Source organism: Choristoneura fumiferana, chromosome 15 (genome assembly GCF_025370935.1).
Source record: "Choristoneura fumiferana chromosome 15, NRCan_CFum_1, whole genome shotgun sequence".
In the NCBI taxonomy this organism is placed as follows: domain Eukaryota; kingdom Metazoa; phylum Arthropoda; class Insecta; order Lepidoptera; family Tortricidae; genus Choristoneura; species Choristoneura fumiferana.
The window spans coordinates 9,017,894-9,035,340 of record NC_133486.1 but is presented as its reverse complement, the minus strand read 5'-3'; the positions used below and the strand labels follow the sequence as shown (position 1 = coordinate 9,035,340).

Here is a 17,447-nt window from a genome sequence, read left to right as displayed (position 1 = left end):
GTGGTTAAAATGTCAAATTTATTTTGACGTGTAGTTAGGAATTTACTTGTTGAAATTTACACAACTTTGATGCTAAGCTATTCTAAATTTCAGGAAAAATGTTGAGTAAATTTAGTAGAAGTTTAAATCTCAAGTTAAACCATTTGATCAAATATGTTTTGGTAAGTAACCTCTTGATTTACTTATATATATTAGTTTTTTTTTAGATTATGAAATAAATAGTCCCTAATCCAGCAGGTCATGCTGACTCGTAAATTTTCGTCCTAGTTTTTTATTCACATTGAAAGTGGAATAGAACGAGTAACGCCATTCTATTTCATTTCTTCACGGGCAATAGCTAGTAACGAGTACCTAATAATACGAAATTTCCATCAGTAAGGGCCTACGCTAGCTGTCGCGGGTGATCGCCTGCGGGCACGCACTGCTGGTCAAATCCGTCGCACGCGACGCGTGCAGTTAGCGTTGCTCATAGGTACTATTTTTCAATAGGCATCCACCCGCTCCGTGAAAACCGCGTCAGCTAGCGTAGGCCCTACGAGAGTAAAACCAGATGGTTTCCGCTTGTTGTTTAGAAGCCTTGACTGAGTAGCGAAGATAGATAGAATTTCGCTCGTACAGGTAGTGGGCCCAGTCTCTACAGCGACGGTAGACCGGTCGCACGGCCAGCATTTTTTAAACGGTTTATTTTGCTTGTGTAATTCATTGCCTGTGTTGCAAATAAACCGCTGGGCTGTGAGCGTTGCGACCGAGCAATGAATAGTGAATGAGGGTTTTTCGTCAGGCGAAATATCGCTAGATGGCGTTAGTATCGTGAGGTAAGTTTGACAACTCTGTCACGCTTGTGATTGGATAAATATCCAAATGAACCAATCGCAAGCAAGACTAAAACGTTAAACGGACCTCACGATACTAACGCCATCTAGCGATATTTCACCTGTCGAAAAACCCTCATTTGCGCGGCTCGCCACCTACGCCGCATAGGAAACTTTCCAAAATTGCGGAATATTTCACATAGGAAAATTTCGGACTTCTCTCAATTTTGTATGGGGATTGAAACCCATTAATTACCAATATTTCTTGTGAAAATTTCCAGAAATTTCCGAGAACTATTCCAACTTTTCGGAAACTTTCCGCAACTTGCACATCTGTACGCAAAGTCGTGGTTGGCCGCGCCAATTGGGCTATTATTTTTGTTTTATTGTTCTCGATGGTGTTCAGAAGACTTTCCCGCTAAAAAGCTCTCCGCGCTTCCAACGACTGTTCAAACTGATATCCTCCCACGTCGGCCCAATAAAGAACAGGGACCCCCCTGAAAACTATAAGTCGATTCTCAATGACCCGAGAATCGTAGAGCCTCTTAGTCGTGTGGCTAAGAGTAAAAACTAATGTAATTGGGGAAATGACCGTCTGATGGTTAGTTAGCATGTTTTTGCCACTTTTTTTCTTTAATTTTTTATGATATTTTTATCCAGCTCGTTTTAATTCTACGTAATTTCCTACTTTATTATGCATTCGAAAGTTTAGATGATTGTTTGCAACATATTTGAATGGAATTCGGCACAGAGATAAAATTATAACCAAGATTAAGGCGGAGGATAATTTTTTTCCCGGAAAATTGTAAGGTTCCCGCGGGATAGGTATAAATGAATATATTTCTTTATCATCATTGATGACACAAATTATATTTCTATAATAAATATGAATACAATCATTGGTTCCCAATTCCCATATATTATGACAAAACATCTTCCTAATTCATTGTTACAGAATCCGATACGACAATATGCTGAGGAAGCCACGGTGCCTATTTCTGTACGTCACTTTCGGCTAATTTCTCTTTTTATTTACTTTAGGTCAACAACAGGTACAAGTCGATTTCAACTCTTGTTTATAATAATTATTAGGTCACAGCTCTTAGTTTTAAACTTGATGCGCAAAATAAGGTTACTTAATATCCTGCCTCAGTTATACTTATGAATTTAAGGTCAACAAGCTGCAACGGGTGCTTTACTTACGCCTTCTGTATTTTTGATATTATATTATTATTTTGATACCTATTTATATGCCTATCCGCGGTCTCTATTCCAGATCTTTTCGCTGATCTATAGATAAGATAGAAAAACGCGCTCACAACGCGCGTTTCTAAAACGCACGTCGGTTCTCTAAGCTCTACTACTCAAGACTACTCTAAAGATCATGGTAATTTACTGACGAACAACTTCCAGTCCCCAGAAGTCCACAACTTCGACAAATCCAAGATCCCAACAGAAGTAAAAGTAACCAGACAGGAGGCTCTAGAGCTGTATGAAAACATGGTCCTAATCAGACGAATGGAGACAGAAGCTGCTAATCTGTACAAAGCTAAGAAGATCTATGGGTTCTGCCACCTCTACGTCGGGACAGAAGCAGTCGGTACCGGCATCGTCGCTGCCATGAAGCCGACGGATAATCTGATTACATCTTATAGATGCCACGGTATAATACAGTGCTCTTAGACTAGAGAAAGATCATCATAATCATCATCTCAGTCTAAACTACATCCCATTGAATAGGTTAATCGTACAGCTTATGGTAAATTGCAAATGTTTATTGTTTATTTATTATTTTGTAGTAGTGTGTTGTGTACCTAAATATGTTGATGTTAGTACTCTTTAAGTAAATTAAATATTTTCTGTCCTTTTATCTTTCCATTGCTCATTGTAGTGTCTATTCTTGTTTCTGATGTGTGATGTCCTATTATGTCAATTGTTCAAAAACAAATTGTAAGAGATACCTCCCAGGGATAAACTTGCCTTTGTCCATCTCTTTCTCTTATTAACTGTTGATTTCATGAGTTTTATGTACAGTGACCTGCATAACCCCATTAATACATATTTAGGTATCTGCCACAACGGGGCGTGCAAAAATATCAGACAAGTTATTCTGTCGGCCCTAGAAATATAGTCGTAGGTAATTTACATAGATAGGTACGTGCTTTCTTGTGTCAGATAAATGGTACTGGTAGCTGTACAATAAAGAGTTATACAATACAATCCATTACCGTCTCAGGCTTCGCGATGATGTTTCAAAGGCAGCAAGGCAAAGACGGGCCGCGTCTGGTGCTGTCTGAGCTCACAGGCAAGGCCGACGGTCTTATGGGCGGGAAGGGGGGCTCCATGCATCTCTACGTGCCGCCGCATTTCTACGGTGGCCAGGGTATCGTCGGTGGGCAGGTATGGACAGAATACTGTATTTCAATTGTGGCGACTTAGATATCAAATAGATACATATAGAATTATAGATGAACTGCTACAGCGGTTAAGTTTCTCAACTCGGATGAATCAATTTAATTAAATTTTTCGTTAATTTGTAACACCAACGCTTGCTTCATGGACGAGCGTTAGTAATAGCACAGAATAAATAATAATAGGTACTACGTAGAATAGTAACACACATTACGTGGTGTGTAAAATAAATAATGTTGTTATTGTCGTTTATTTATTTAGGTGCCTCTTGGTGTTGGTTTGGGCTTTGGCCACATGTACACCGACGATTGCGGAGTCTGCTTTGCGCTGTACGGCGACGGAGCGGCCAATCAGGGGCAGGTACGAAACATACCTGTGTTACCTGTGTAGTGAATCCTAGCGCCATCTAGTGAACAAATATAGAAACTAAAACATCTTGCATCGCTCCATCGAATTTTCTCAACTCGGACGCATATTATATAGTACATGTTCCGACTCTCATCTTTAGGACTTCGATCCTCATGCATAACAACTGCATGGAGTGCCTTCTATCATGACCTACCTACACCAACACCCCACACATAATTTATTCCTGAATAAAAAATCGTTAAGTTATTTTATTGTGTATTCGAATAATAATTCCAATAATACTTTATTCGAATGATGTTCATGCCTGCTTGACAGTAACTGTGCTGTGTTTAGCTTGAATGATTTTTGGCGCAATATCGCTAGATGGCGTTAGTATCGTGAGGTCCGTTTGACGTACGGCGATACTAACGCCACCACCAACGACCACGAAAGGGGCTCAGGAATGTGGGATGGCAGCCAGCAAGATGGACGGACGATTTGGTGCGAGCGGCTGGGAAGGACTGGATGCGGAAAACTCAGGACCGCACAGAATGGTCTAAAATGGAAGAGACCTTTACTCAGCATTGGGTAGATCAAGGTTGAAGAAGAAGAAGATACTAACGCCATCTATCCATATTTCACCTGTCAAGTAGCCCTCATATCATTGACAAGACAAAAAGTATGGGATACCGAAGTGATCATGATCAAAGAAACTTACAAAAACTTACTACTTACTTTTACTTACTTTGATTTTGTATGTAATCTTATTTAATGTGTTTTGTGGCAATAAATAAAAAAAGAAAGTAAGAAAAACATTTATTGCTCATAAAAAAGAACCACATATCAATGAGAAGGTAGATGCTCAGCTACCTAAATGATTTTTTTCTCTTTCTTTCAAAAACAAAGTAGGTATATGTACCTTATGCTTGCCGATTAATTAATTTCAGGTACACGAGTCCTTCAACATAGCATCGTTGCTAAAAATACCCGTGGTATTCGTCTGCGAGAACAATTACTATGGCATGGGCACGGCATCGGAACGCTCTTCGTCCAGCACCAACTATTTCCAGGCTGGCAGAGTCATTCCTGGCATCAGGGCAGACGGCATGGACGTCATTACTGTCAGAGTAAGATTCAATGTCGCAAATATACACAGTGCATGTAACGCAAGCAACTTAGAAAAGTTGGAATACCCCGACATTATCATTTTAAAGTTCAATATCTCACAAACGGCTGAATCAATTTTAATAAATAAATAAATATAAATATTATGGCACACTTGACACCAATACGGTATTTGACTATTTTGTATATGTTTTATAAATTAAAACTACACAATGCCTGTTATCGAATAGAAAAATAATTTTTAAGCTACCTTTCCAAATAACAAAGTTATAAAGGTTTCAAATTCAAGATTAGACAGAGAAAGACATACTGGCATGTGACGTCACACGCCAGTACCGCCATACTTGCTGCATAGAGAAAAGCGTTTGAGAAAAAGACAGGTATATAGATTTTTCAAAAAATCACTATAAATCTAATCTGCAATCCCCCTGGTGTTGCAGGTGTCTATGGGCGGTGGTGATCTCTTATCATCAGGAGACCCACTTGCTCGTTTGCCATCCAGTTGAATAAAAAAAAAATTTTTTTTCAACCGATTTAAATTTTCTCTTCGCTAAACTCTATCTGTATATCTATATTTGCATAATAATATTAAGATATGGCAAAATCAGGAGTTGTCAAATACCGTATTGTACCTAGTCCCAAACGTGTCCCAAACTAACCAAAGCTTGTACTATGGATACTAGGCAATGGATAAACATACTTATATAGATAAATACATACTTAAATATTAAACATCCATGACCCGAAAACAAACATTCGTCTTATTCATGCAAATATCTGACCCGGCTGTGAGTCGAACCCGGGACCTCAAGCGACTACGAAGTGAACGTGGTTCTCTAACCACTTGGCCATCCGGTAGTCTATAGTTAAAAACATCGACATCTATGTACCTTACGGCACTAGACTGCCTGTTTGGAACAAAACGCGCGGCGCATCAATCGTCAATATTACTTTGACTCAACCCCTGTCACGCACGTCAACAAACTATAGTGAACTGTTCACAAAACCGCGCTGTGAACTAATTTTGTGTACCGTTTTGATGTAAGAAACATGCAGTCTAGTACATATATGTCAATGGCTAAAAACATTCGCGAGCTTTCACATAAAAAAGAACCGCATTGATATCGGTCCATACGGTACAGTCACCAGCATTAATACGAGTATCTGCCACAGCTTAGCGTGCAAAAATATCTGACACGTCCTTCCGGCCCTGGAAATAGAGTCGTATCAGATATTTATGCACGCTTGTTGTGTCAGATATTGATGCTGGTGACCGTACTATCCTTTACCTACCCACGGCTTTGCCCAGGTGCACAATTAATTAGGTCCGATTCCGATAGAGTTGAATTGTACGTCTAAATCCAGAATTAAACTTAATCCCGACGGGAATTCACAAAAATTGTGGTTTAAATTTTAATTTCTACTTGTAATTTTTATGGTTTTATTTAATATATATGTACTTATATATAATGAAGAACTCCTAAAACAAATATTTACTTGACTAACTAATATTATATAAAAAAAAAACAATTAAAAAACTAAAACTAAATACAAATTAAACTAATATTACAAAGTAAAAATCTCGTCTAGATTTTCTGCTTTTCTGCCTCAGTCAATGGTCCCAAGACACTGGCCGCATTACCTCGCTGAACTGTTATTCCTAATCTTTGCGAGTTGTAAGTCCCAGCCCTGGGGTCTAAACGATACGAGATGACAGATCTTTAACAAAAATGTTGGTGTCTTCTGACCATGGTCCCATTGTCTCAAAAGCAAGCGCCGTAAACTCATGATAGTTTGATTAAAGCTAAGTATTTGCGTCGCTTGTTTATCTGAGCTTGTTCAGCAGCCGTCCCAGCTTTGAGCGCGGTGCTCTGGATGTGAGACGCGGCAAGACTGTCGACACACGTTGCGTCCCACTTATGCGTTGAGAATCTAATGCTAAAGATCATGCTGATGATGGAGATGAGCTGGGGTGCGGTTAAAGTGTGACCTGTAGTTATCGACCCGGATTGAATAACAATAATGTACGACCTGATACTTTAAACACTCATGACATTGTCAGAAGGGTGGACTAACAGACTTCTAATGGGTTGACTTGATTATTACGAAGTCGTCCACTAACCGCACCCAAAAGCTATAGGTAGTCAACATGGCATTTCTTAAATCAAATAAACAGTGTGAGTCCTTGTGACCGGGTTACTACAGCATAGTAATTAGCATCGGATATGTATTTATTTATGGTGATTTCTAAGTCTCAATCATGTTTGTTATTGCATTTCATTTGCAGGAGATAGCAAAGGTAGCATCAGACTACAGCCGTTCCGGACAAGGCCCTATGATAGTAGAGATGCAGACCTACCGGTATTACGGGCACTCCATGTCGGACCCCGGAGTGAGCTACAGAACCCGAGAGGAGGTCCAGGCGGTCAGAAAGACCAAGGACCCCCTGAACAAGCTGAAGAAAATAATAGTCGAAAATAAACTGGCAACGGATGAGGAGATCGAGGTAATGCCTTAGGACTTATGATTTTTTTGTGTTGTTACATTATTATTTGGGGTGCCAGAAGATTAAATTGATTCAAGGTACCAGTACCAATATTTGACACTAAGCGTGCATAAATAGTGATACGACTCTACTTCTGGACATACCCGCCATTGTCATCCGTCCTGTGGCCAGTGGCGTAGCTAGGTGGTCAATGGCCCCGGTGCATAGAGAAAGAATTGGGCCCTCACCCCCTCTTTCCACGTACATAGCTTGAACTTATATATTGGCCTTCAAAGTTATAGATAGGAATAAGAATAGGATACAGTGAGTAGAACTTATCCCTAGCAGGCTCGAGGGTCAAGCCTGCTCACAAGTTTTTTTTTCTCTCTTTTTCTTTTATGCTCCTCTCTTTTCAATTTAAAGCTTAGATTAGAGGCCCCTTGAGCTCCGGGGCACCTGGCCCTACGATAGCTACGCCACTGCCTGTGGCACCCACTCTGTGGCATTTTTAGCCTATCGCAGTGGATGCATTCGGCTGACGTGGCCAGCCCAGTGCCACTTCAACCTGGCAGTCTTTTACATGTCTTTAGGCGTCGGTTGTTGACGTTAAACATGTTTTATAAATATTTGGCCCATTTTGTAGGAAATAAACAAGAAAGCAAAGGCGGCATGCGCTGAAGCGAAGAAGGCCGCCGAGGCAGGCTCCGAGCCCGACGCGAAGGAACTCTATACACATCTCTACGTGAAATACCTCGAGCAGCCGAGGAAACGCACCTGCGTTGGATAGTATCTCCAGATTTTATCTATTACCTTGAATAAAATGGTCCAAATTTAATTTTATCGGTCACAAGGCAAAAAGTCTAAACGTTTCGTTATTTGAACAGTGTTCGACGTGAAAAGCTAACTTAAAATTTCCTTTTTTTTGAAAGATCGTAGTGCAACGGTTTTTGAGTTAGTGATCAAGGAAAGGCAACGAAAGTGTTTTTTTTATTGAATTGTTTTTTTTTTGTTTTTTTCTGTAATTGTTGTGATTATTATTATTTTCTACTTTGATAATATTAGGTATATTGTTTATAAAATGCAAATGAAAAAAAATTAATGTAGGTAATGTTTTTATATACTTCGCCTTTTATTTTGTTATATCTTTTACAGTGCAAACTGTTTGAAAATAAAAATAATATGAATTTGTACCTATTGTTTACTTTTTTACTAGCCTTTACTTAACTTTACATGTATGTAGGACTTAGGACAAAACATTGTAAGTCCTACATACATTTAAATCCGCTGATAGTACGATAAACTGGTGTAATCTGGTGGTCGGTGGCAGGACGGAACTTCTCAAATGGTTAGGCTGCGTTCCTCAAGTGATTTATTTGTTTATTTATTTATTTGTCGACAAAAAATTACAGCATTACAGCTGAAACACCAATGCGCTGTAAAATTCAAATTATAAAAAAGTAATTGGTGTGTTATAGTTTCTAAACGAACTGTCACTTTGAAAAAAGTGAGTTCGACAGCTCACTCTCACATTCGGTCCCTCCCAGCCGACACACGCATTAATATATAAAACTTATTAAAATATCACGAAAACAAGAAAATAAAACAACATCTGAAGACTGAACACAATCTTTTATTGAAAATACTACAATAGGTACACAAAAAGACATATAAAATACACAAAAAACACATACAAAAAATAAACTAATTAGGGATTTTTTAAAGTTGTCTTCGTCGCTACCGTAAAACGACGGTGTGGGAGTATGTGTTGTGAGGAATGTGTTTGTCTAGTCTAGTGGAAACAGATGAGCGGAGCGAGGATAGGTAAATAAAGCGTTTCTATTGGTTCATGAAAAACAAATTCTTCGCGACGCACCCTCGCACATCTCTGGTTGAAACGCAGCCTTATAACGACATTGACTTGAAAAATCGGCACGGAAAAGTTGTTTCCTGGATGACAAGTAGGTACAGTGGGGGTAGGAAAACCTTCGTCAGTTATTAAATTGATTCTCTTTCAAAGTCATAGACTCTTAGTACGTTTTGAAACAAAGTACTAAGTAGACGAAGTTAGCAAAAAGTATAGTCAGCAAAAAAGTATTTTTTATAGAAACTTATTCACAGTTCGCTTCGGGCTATATCATGAATATTGTTTTAACGCATTCACTGCCACCGACGCATATTGTATGCGTATTCGGAACTTTACCCAGTGCCGCTGTCATCATCATAATTATTCATACATCTTTAACGCACATGTGCGTCGGTGGCACCTGTGGAAGTCAGGTGGCAGTGAATGCGTTGATGCGTGGGCGTCAAAGCGAGGCCCGCGACATGCAACTGAACTTTATGGAATATATATAAGTAGGAATTGAAATAAAACTCGGTGAATATGTATATGTTATTTATTAGTAGATATACCTATTTAACAGAATAGTACTACTACAAAACGAACAATTATAAAAATACATCGACATCACAAATCAATATTTGAGCACAACGTCTATGGAACTATGTTATTCGTCTATCAACAGAGGTTGTTCTCTTATTGCTACTAGAAAAATGCATACAATTATTGGTGAAACAGAATGAAACTGAATATTGTCTTGTACAATTTCATTTTGAGTAATTTATTTTTCCTGATACACATGGTTCACATTTTTCGAATAAGCAAAGCATAAGCCAAATAGCACAAATTTATACATTGGTCCAGTTGGCTCTATCATGCAACTTACACCAACTCTGCAATACATTAGCCCAATATTTACTTCTACATTGCTAAAATTGGGATTATTCGCGCTATTTCCTCTGGCTGCTCCTCCGATGGAACCATCGCGTTTTTTTCGCACTAATTCCTTCACAAAACTTGAAACAAGAACTGTTTTGAACATGAAACTATCGTGAGACTCACTCATATTAAATTATATGAAACATGTCGAGCTAAACTCGATTTAAGACGTGAGTTATCTGTTACAATATAATTTAAACAAGAACTGTATTTTTTTTCGCCTTTGTTCCTTTCGCATTAACAACTTCTTATCTTCAGTTCGTGCAAAGGAACAAAGGCGAGAAATTAAACGCAGTTCTTCCTTCAAGTCAAGTGAAGGAACTAGAGCAAAAAAGAAACGCAAAAGGACCATCAAAAGAAGGAAGAAACAAAAAAGAAGGATCATCGAAGGGACAAACAAAGGAACTGCCGCGAATAATCCTAAAATCGTATAAACTATAGAACTGAAATTGTACAAAACAAACAAAATGTAATGTTGACAGAATGAAACCTAAGGTATTACGGATCCGTAGTTCCGTACATCAAAATACACGTTATTTACAATTTATAAAACATATCTATACATTAATATCTAAGTATACACGTTATGAGAAGCTATATAAAACACTGGTTAAGTAAGCAAGAACTCTAGTAGGTAAACAATTTTATACATTTTCGGCTAATTTTTTTAAGACAGCGCTAGTTTAAGTACAATTTAGACAATTATAAAAAATTATATAAACAGAGCCACAAGTCGTCAAGCCGATTCATCAGAGCTTGTTGCAATAAATGGTGTTATAATTTGTTCAAATCAATTATTTATATTTAGTGGTAACTTGCAATCAAAATCTATCATTACATTAAAAACCAAACAATACCATTAAAGCACACACGATATACCTAGTCAAATAGTTTTTGCGGTGCTTTGGAGCAATTGGTTAGAAATTCTACAGATAATTAAAAAAAAAGGTACTTAAAGGGAATGGTACAAGGAATGTCGGGTAGGTTGGAATAGGAACACAATATTTTTTGATAATAGCTACTTTAGGAAAATATACAGGAATTAGTAGAAATAACGACTCGCATGAATAGCTCAAAAATTTGAGCACGCAAGCTCCTACTCTGTGTATTTCTGGTTCTAGTGGGTTCAATAACAAATCTTCTTCATTTAGCTTTTAGTGCATTCGAACTTACGTAAGGGACAGACAGGGTTAAGTTATGATGTTATGATATTATTATGTTATTAATGGGACACAAGGTTCATTCTTCTTTTATCATTCTAAAATGGACATATTACTTGAAGACTCAAAATGCCTTGCTTTTGTTTAGTCTCGCGTGATAGCGAGTGACCTAAGAATAAAAAGGTTGCAACTTGAAGGTTATTAAAATGAATAAAGACTCTATCCATTGGCGTATCTAGGGTTATTTTTCAGGGGGGGGGGGGGGTCTGTCCTGGATTTTTTATTATAGAATTTCGAATCGGTAGCCCAACATCATGTGGTGGGCACTAGATCATACTGGGGTGGGCACGGCCCACTCGTCCCCCTCGCCTATATTATGACTCTATCAAGTCTAAAATAACTTAAATTAGGGGTAAGTATTAATAAATGTTACGTGGAACCTATACACTATTTATTAGGTCACATTGTGGCACTCGCGTAGTTTTATAAAGGCACAATAGATGGCGCTTAACGTATTAGTGATGCAAGTCAGTGTGTCGTAATCGTAACCTTTCTTTGGTTCAGAAATGACGGATTATTTCATTCTAATAGGTACTTGGTTGTACTCGTAAAGTGCCAATAATTTTTCGGTGGATAAGTTATACAGAAATGACTACGTAAATAAAAAGGTTATTTTATGAAAAAGGTTATTGTACAAAATTAGATAGGTAGAGACTATTTTCGGACCACTTCTATTGAACTTAGATAAGGCAATTTAATACTTAAGGATCACTAGCGAAGAAGCGTTTTCTTGAATATGGGACGTAGTTCTGCAAACAGGAACCAACCCACACCTGCCCCCAAAGTTTAGATAAGTATGCAACAAGTTACTAAAATGCACCTTCTATCAACTCGATAGAGTGCATTTCAGTAACTTGTTGCATATACTTTTTTCAATTTTGGGGGGAGGTGTGGGTTGGTTCCTGTTTGCAGAACTACGTCCTACATTGTAAATCGCTATGTATGTATTGTCTACAGCATAAGTCTTAACAGTCGAAATTAAAAAAGAATCGAGTACCTACTCGAATACGCGAATTTATTGACAAAAGTATAAGCACGAGCGTGTTGAAATATTTTTAGACTGTTTCCCAGTTCAAATACTTTTGCTACTAAAATAAAGTGTCTTCATTATTTACTAGTTGCTGCCAGCGACTCCGTCCGCGTAGAATTCGTTTAACGCTTTCCCGCGGGTACTACCTATGCAATTTTCCGGGATGAAAACTGGACGCTGTTTTGCAAACATTTTACTAACATAATTACTAACATAGTTATAGAATGAAATTGTATGCTAACAAAACTATGGATTCTTGGTGATCTGAATCAAACGATTTTATTTATTATTATTTATTAGCAATACTGAGTCAACCCACTGTCATTTTGCAATACATATGTCAACTGTTAAAATTATTTTCTAAGGGTTGAAATTGTATTGCAGAATTAATCAGGGTTGACACACTATTGCATAACAGCGTCCAACTACCCTATGGTCTTCCCCGGGACTCAAAATATCTGTATACTGAGTTTCATCTAAATCGGTACAGCAGTTTAGACGTGAAGAGGTAACAAACGATCAGACTTACAATTTTTCGCATTGTAGGATCAAAATTTAAAACCAGTTGACGAACCTTTCGTTTTTTGGCACTTTCAGTTTCTGGCCAAGGCTAAGGAACCGGTAAATTAATGATTACAGATTACCCTTATTATGTCAATCCCTGGCAAACTTTGTACCTCAAATGAGCTATATGCCACTAAAATAAAGTTTACTTTAGCTTTTTAAGTACAGGTGAGTACCTGGTAAAATTATTAACGAAAATGGTTGTTGATTAAAAAGATTGTACAGCAACGAAATATTTGGTTACCAAATTATAGGTAGCGTTGCGTGTTTTTTTACAGTTGCATTTACGGCCGTATTCACTTGGAACTATATAGAATAGAAGTAAGAGGTTAGAAGGACTCTCATACTGAATTTATACCAGAGGGCTTATTATCTAACGTACTCTGAATCACTATCGTTTTCACCTCTTCTTTAGTAAGATGAGGATAGATAGAGATGGTAGGTAAATGAGCATTTCTAAAAAAGTTTGTACATTTGATTTGCGACTCCGATTTGGGTAAAAATTTGCAGGTAGATAGAGTGAACGATACTGAGTTGAAATAACATAGTCTCTCGAAATGTCCCAATTAATTTGTATGGAATTTCCTTTTTTTTAAACTCTATGGATCGCAGGAACTTTCCATACAAATTAATTGGGACATTTTGGGAGACTATGTTATTTAAACTAAGCATCAATCTCAAAATCGAAGTCGCAAATCAAATGTAAGTACAAACTTTTCTAGAAATGCTCAAATACGACAACGAGTACAAACATTACACTACTGGTGAGAAGTTTATCACATTCCACGACGCTTTTTCTCTGTTCATTACATGTGCTGCGAGATAACCACTGTGCGGCTATAGCGTCTAAATCCATCAATTTCTGGCCTTACCCTCATCTTATGCGTGTGGCAGAAAGAAGTGGTTGTGTACCAAGTGTTTAGAGAATAAGTCTCTGGTCAACGTTTCGTTGCCCGCCCGCTGTACAGTCAGCAACAAAGATATGAATACAGCCAAAGTGCAAATAAGTATACGCCTTATGTTCAGGCAATAAAGTCCTGTATACATATTTTTGCACTTCAAACGTATGTATATTTTTGTTGCTGCTGTATACACTGCGTCTACTGGAGTCTTCAACTTCCTTTCGTCTATTCCGGTATGAAGGGTTGCTGCTGTCCGCCACTTCGCGAATATCGTTTATGCAGAACTTTATATTTTTCCGGGATAAAAAGTATCCTGTGGCCTTCCGAGGGGTTTGACCATAAACCACTATATCCATACCAAATTTCGTCTTAATCAGTTGAGCGGTTAAGTGCGAAGAGCTAACAGATAGATAGTTATTTACTTTAGCATTTATAAATTAGGTTGGACAAGGATTTTGTAAGGCTTTTATAATACTCATGTTAGATAGGGAATAAGTAGGTGCTAATGTTAGATAGGGATAAAGATAGCAACAAACGAAACTTCCAGACGAAGTCGCCGGTAAAAGCTAGTCTATACACTTCAACATATAATCTTGTTGGATACTGCCACTACGACTCGTGTTCTTCAGCCTGTAAGTTCTCGTCGCTTTCTTCGACGAAGCCACACTGTAGTTCGTACAGCCTGGCGTAGATGCCTTTCAACTTTATGAGCTCCTTGTGTGTTCCTGTCTCGGCTACCACGCCTAAGGAACAAACAATAAATACAGTTATAATTCCACCAACGCACCTCACGCCGAATGTCTAAGGGCCAGTACAGACGGACTGACCGTTTCGAACTCAACCAGAGTTCATCCTCAGATTTTTTCGTTCGTTAGTGTAACTTCTGGTATAGGTAAAAAACTTAAGAAGATGGTCTGTTGTATATGTTGTAGTGCACAGAATTGATATGGGACATCGGTCTTTGGAAAGAGTCTCGGCTAATTTCGGGTTCGTAGATCGTTGTCACACACTACTTATGTGACGATTGTCAGTCGTTGTACAGGTGCAATAGAGTAGGTACGGACGTATTTCTAGATGAAAATATATAATAAAGAGTTGTTGAAACCGCCTAAAACTTTAAATTGTACGATGGCATCTTTAGGAAAAAGAGGGCACTATCCTTTTTCTAGTAGTTCCAATTGCAACAGCTCTCTATAGATATTCGAAGTTTACATGTCATTAACTTGACGTAAATTAATTAAGTCCATAAAGGTGCAGTATTTATCTATACTAATCTATACTATTTTTACGTTTGTTACGAATTTACTCAAAAACTACTGGACCGATTTGAAAAATTCTTTCACTATTAGAATGCTAAATTATTCCAAAATGCCATAGGCTATATTTATTAATAGAAAAAAAATAGGGTTCCGTACTAAAACTACAATAATGTAACTCAAAGTGTAAAAAAAGTTGCCATAAAACATCTTTCATCGCATGCGCTGTAGAAACTATTGATTATAGAACAAAAAATGTTTTACGATATTAAAGAATACATCAAGATCTACAAAAAACTCAGCGATACTATATGTTCAACTATTGTAGTTATGTCACTATAACTACTTTTTACATTTTAAAAGTTGACAGAAATGACGACTAAAATCAGACCATGTTATATATACCTTTGTATAATCCTTATCCAAATAAATAATTTCATATTCAAGACGGTTTCAATACCTGTAGATTACTTTTTGAATTATTCAAATCGGACATTTCATTCAAAAGATATTACGAATTTAAAAATATCAATCTAACTAAAAAAGGCATTTACTCTACGTTGACGCGCCCCGGCTTCGTGCGTGTCGGGTGTTGTTTTTGGGAAATTGAGCTGAAAAATGTGTGTGAGTGAAGTGCCCTTGATTAGAGACCTTTTTAGAGTTCTGTGCCCAAAGGGTAATAAAAAGGGACCCTATTACTAAGACTCCACTGTCCGTCTGTCTGTCTGTCACTAGGCAGTATCTCATGAATCGTGATAGCTAGACAATTGAAACTTTCACAGATGATGTATTTCTGTTGCCGCTATAAATACTAAAAAACAGAACAAAATAAATGTTTAAGGGGGCTCTCATACAACAAACGTGTTTTTTTTTTGCTCGATATTAATAACGGCAACAGGTACTTAGTTAGTTATGTACTTTAAACATAAATAATTAATTTAAAATAAAATAAATATTTAAGGTGGGCTCCCATACAGCAAACCTGTTTTTTTTGCTGTTTTATGCTAATGTCTAATGTTGTATAGGTACGGAACCCTTCGTATGAGAGTCCGACTCGCACTTGGCCGTTTTTTTATACTTTGCCCGTGCGAAGCCGGGGCGGGTCGCTAGTCTAGTTTGATATAAAACGTCACTTATCCGAAGACCGATGTCCAATCTTTATCACCGGGTACTGTACCTATACGGACACGTCACTACTACATACAACAGGTCATCTTCTTAAGTTTTTTTACCCATAGCATGATGATATAAGGCTTCTGATATAAGGCTATAATAATAATAATAATGGTGAACGATTGTGTTGCTCTAATAATGATTTGTTGCATAGATGTAGCTATCATAAGGTCGTGAGCAAAGTACCTAATTGTAGGTATTTTGTTAGTTCGTAAAATGTGTACTGAAAGCATGGTGGAAACTAACCTTTATCAATGACCACAATCATATCCGCGTTTTGGATGGTCGCGAGCCGATGCGCGATGATCAGACAGGTGCGGCCCTCGCTGGCGCGGTCCAGGGCTTCTTGCACCACCTGCAGAAAGGGGGGTTACAATTTCAGTCAGACCATATCGAAAATACAAACTGAGACATGGATACACAGAGAAACCAGAAAAAGAGACCGGCGCTAGGAAACGAACTCAGGTCCTCAGCAATCCGTGCTGCGTGCTATAACCCCTACACCACCCCTATAGTGGACTCCTCGCACTCCTGCAACACACCCGTAACTCAGGTTAAGTTATGGATGTTCATGGGCGGCGGTGATTGCTTTCCATCACGTGACCCGCCTGCTCGATGGCCCCCTATCATATATTACAAAAAAATGTTCACGGAGCCACAGATCGATATAGATATAGGTCTGTGTACGGAGCATATATACTGAACCTGACACACTGGGTAATTTTGTGTATGACTTTGCATAAAATGAAAGGGCTAGACTGCCGATTTACCCACTAGAGAGGTACTGTACTGACCTTTTCGCTGTGCGTGTCGAGCGCGGAGGTGGCTTCGTCCAACAGCAGCACGCGCGGGTTGCGCACGAGCGCGCGCGCGATGGCTATGCGCTGCTTTGTCCGCCCGATAGCTGTGACGCGCGCGCGCCTATACGCGTCTCGTAGCCCTGCACAAAAATTAAAAGTAGATTAGTAGTAGTACAGTCAGCAGCAGAAGGAGATGCAGTTTGTCGTGCTTAAAGTGATCTAAACAAAACACTTCTTATTACTTTGGCAGTATGTCGTACACGTCGTAAAGTAGATACTAATATTCCTTTCATAATTTTTCATATAGGAAGTTCCAAAACAAAAAAAAAAAAAAAAAAAATCAGTAAATAGGCCCAATTACAATAAATTAGGCCATTCAATTCCAGTAAATTAGGCCGCAAATGGGCATTTTTAACACGTCATTTTTTAAAAACTACAGCGCTTTCGAAAGGACCATCATTGCCAAGAAGATGCGCCGCAAGAACTTGGCAGAAGTCATTTTTTCAACATAAATAATTACAATAAAATACTTTAAAAACTA

At 38.2% G+C, this 17,447-nt stretch overlaps 1 protein-coding gene and 1 pseudogene across 2 annotated transcripts; one reads left to right on the top strand and one right to left on the bottom strand.

The window, feature by feature from the left end:
* Positions 1–5: 5 nt before the first annotated feature.
* On the top strand, positions 6–8,372 carry LOC141435660 (pyruvate dehydrogenase E1 component subunit alpha, mitochondrial-like). 2 transcript variants are annotated; one of them, XM_074098398.1, is made up of 9 exons: positions 52–161; positions 1,219–1,413; positions 1,768–1,812; positions 2,226–2,475; positions 3,049–3,212; positions 3,486–3,584; positions 4,520–4,699; positions 6,985–7,203; positions 7,826–8,372. In XM_074098398.1, the coding sequence occupies exons 2-9, from the start codon at positions 1,411–1,413 to the stop codon at positions 7,967–7,969; spliced, it is 1,104 nt and encodes a 367-aa protein (XP_073954499.1). In that variant the 5' UTR covers positions 52–161; positions 1,219–1,410; the 3' UTR covers positions 7,970–8,372. The 2 variants fall into 2 exon arrangements, with proteins under 2 accessions (XP_073954498.1, XP_073954499.1); XM_074098397.1 differs by lacking the exon at positions 1,219–1,413 and having other exon boundaries at positions 6–161.
* Positions 8,373–13,966: 5,594 nt separating this feature from the next.
* Positions 13,967–17,447, bottom strand: part of LOC141435836 (phosphatidylcholine translocator ABCB4-like) — a 4,579-nt pseudogene continuing 1,098 nt past the window's right edge.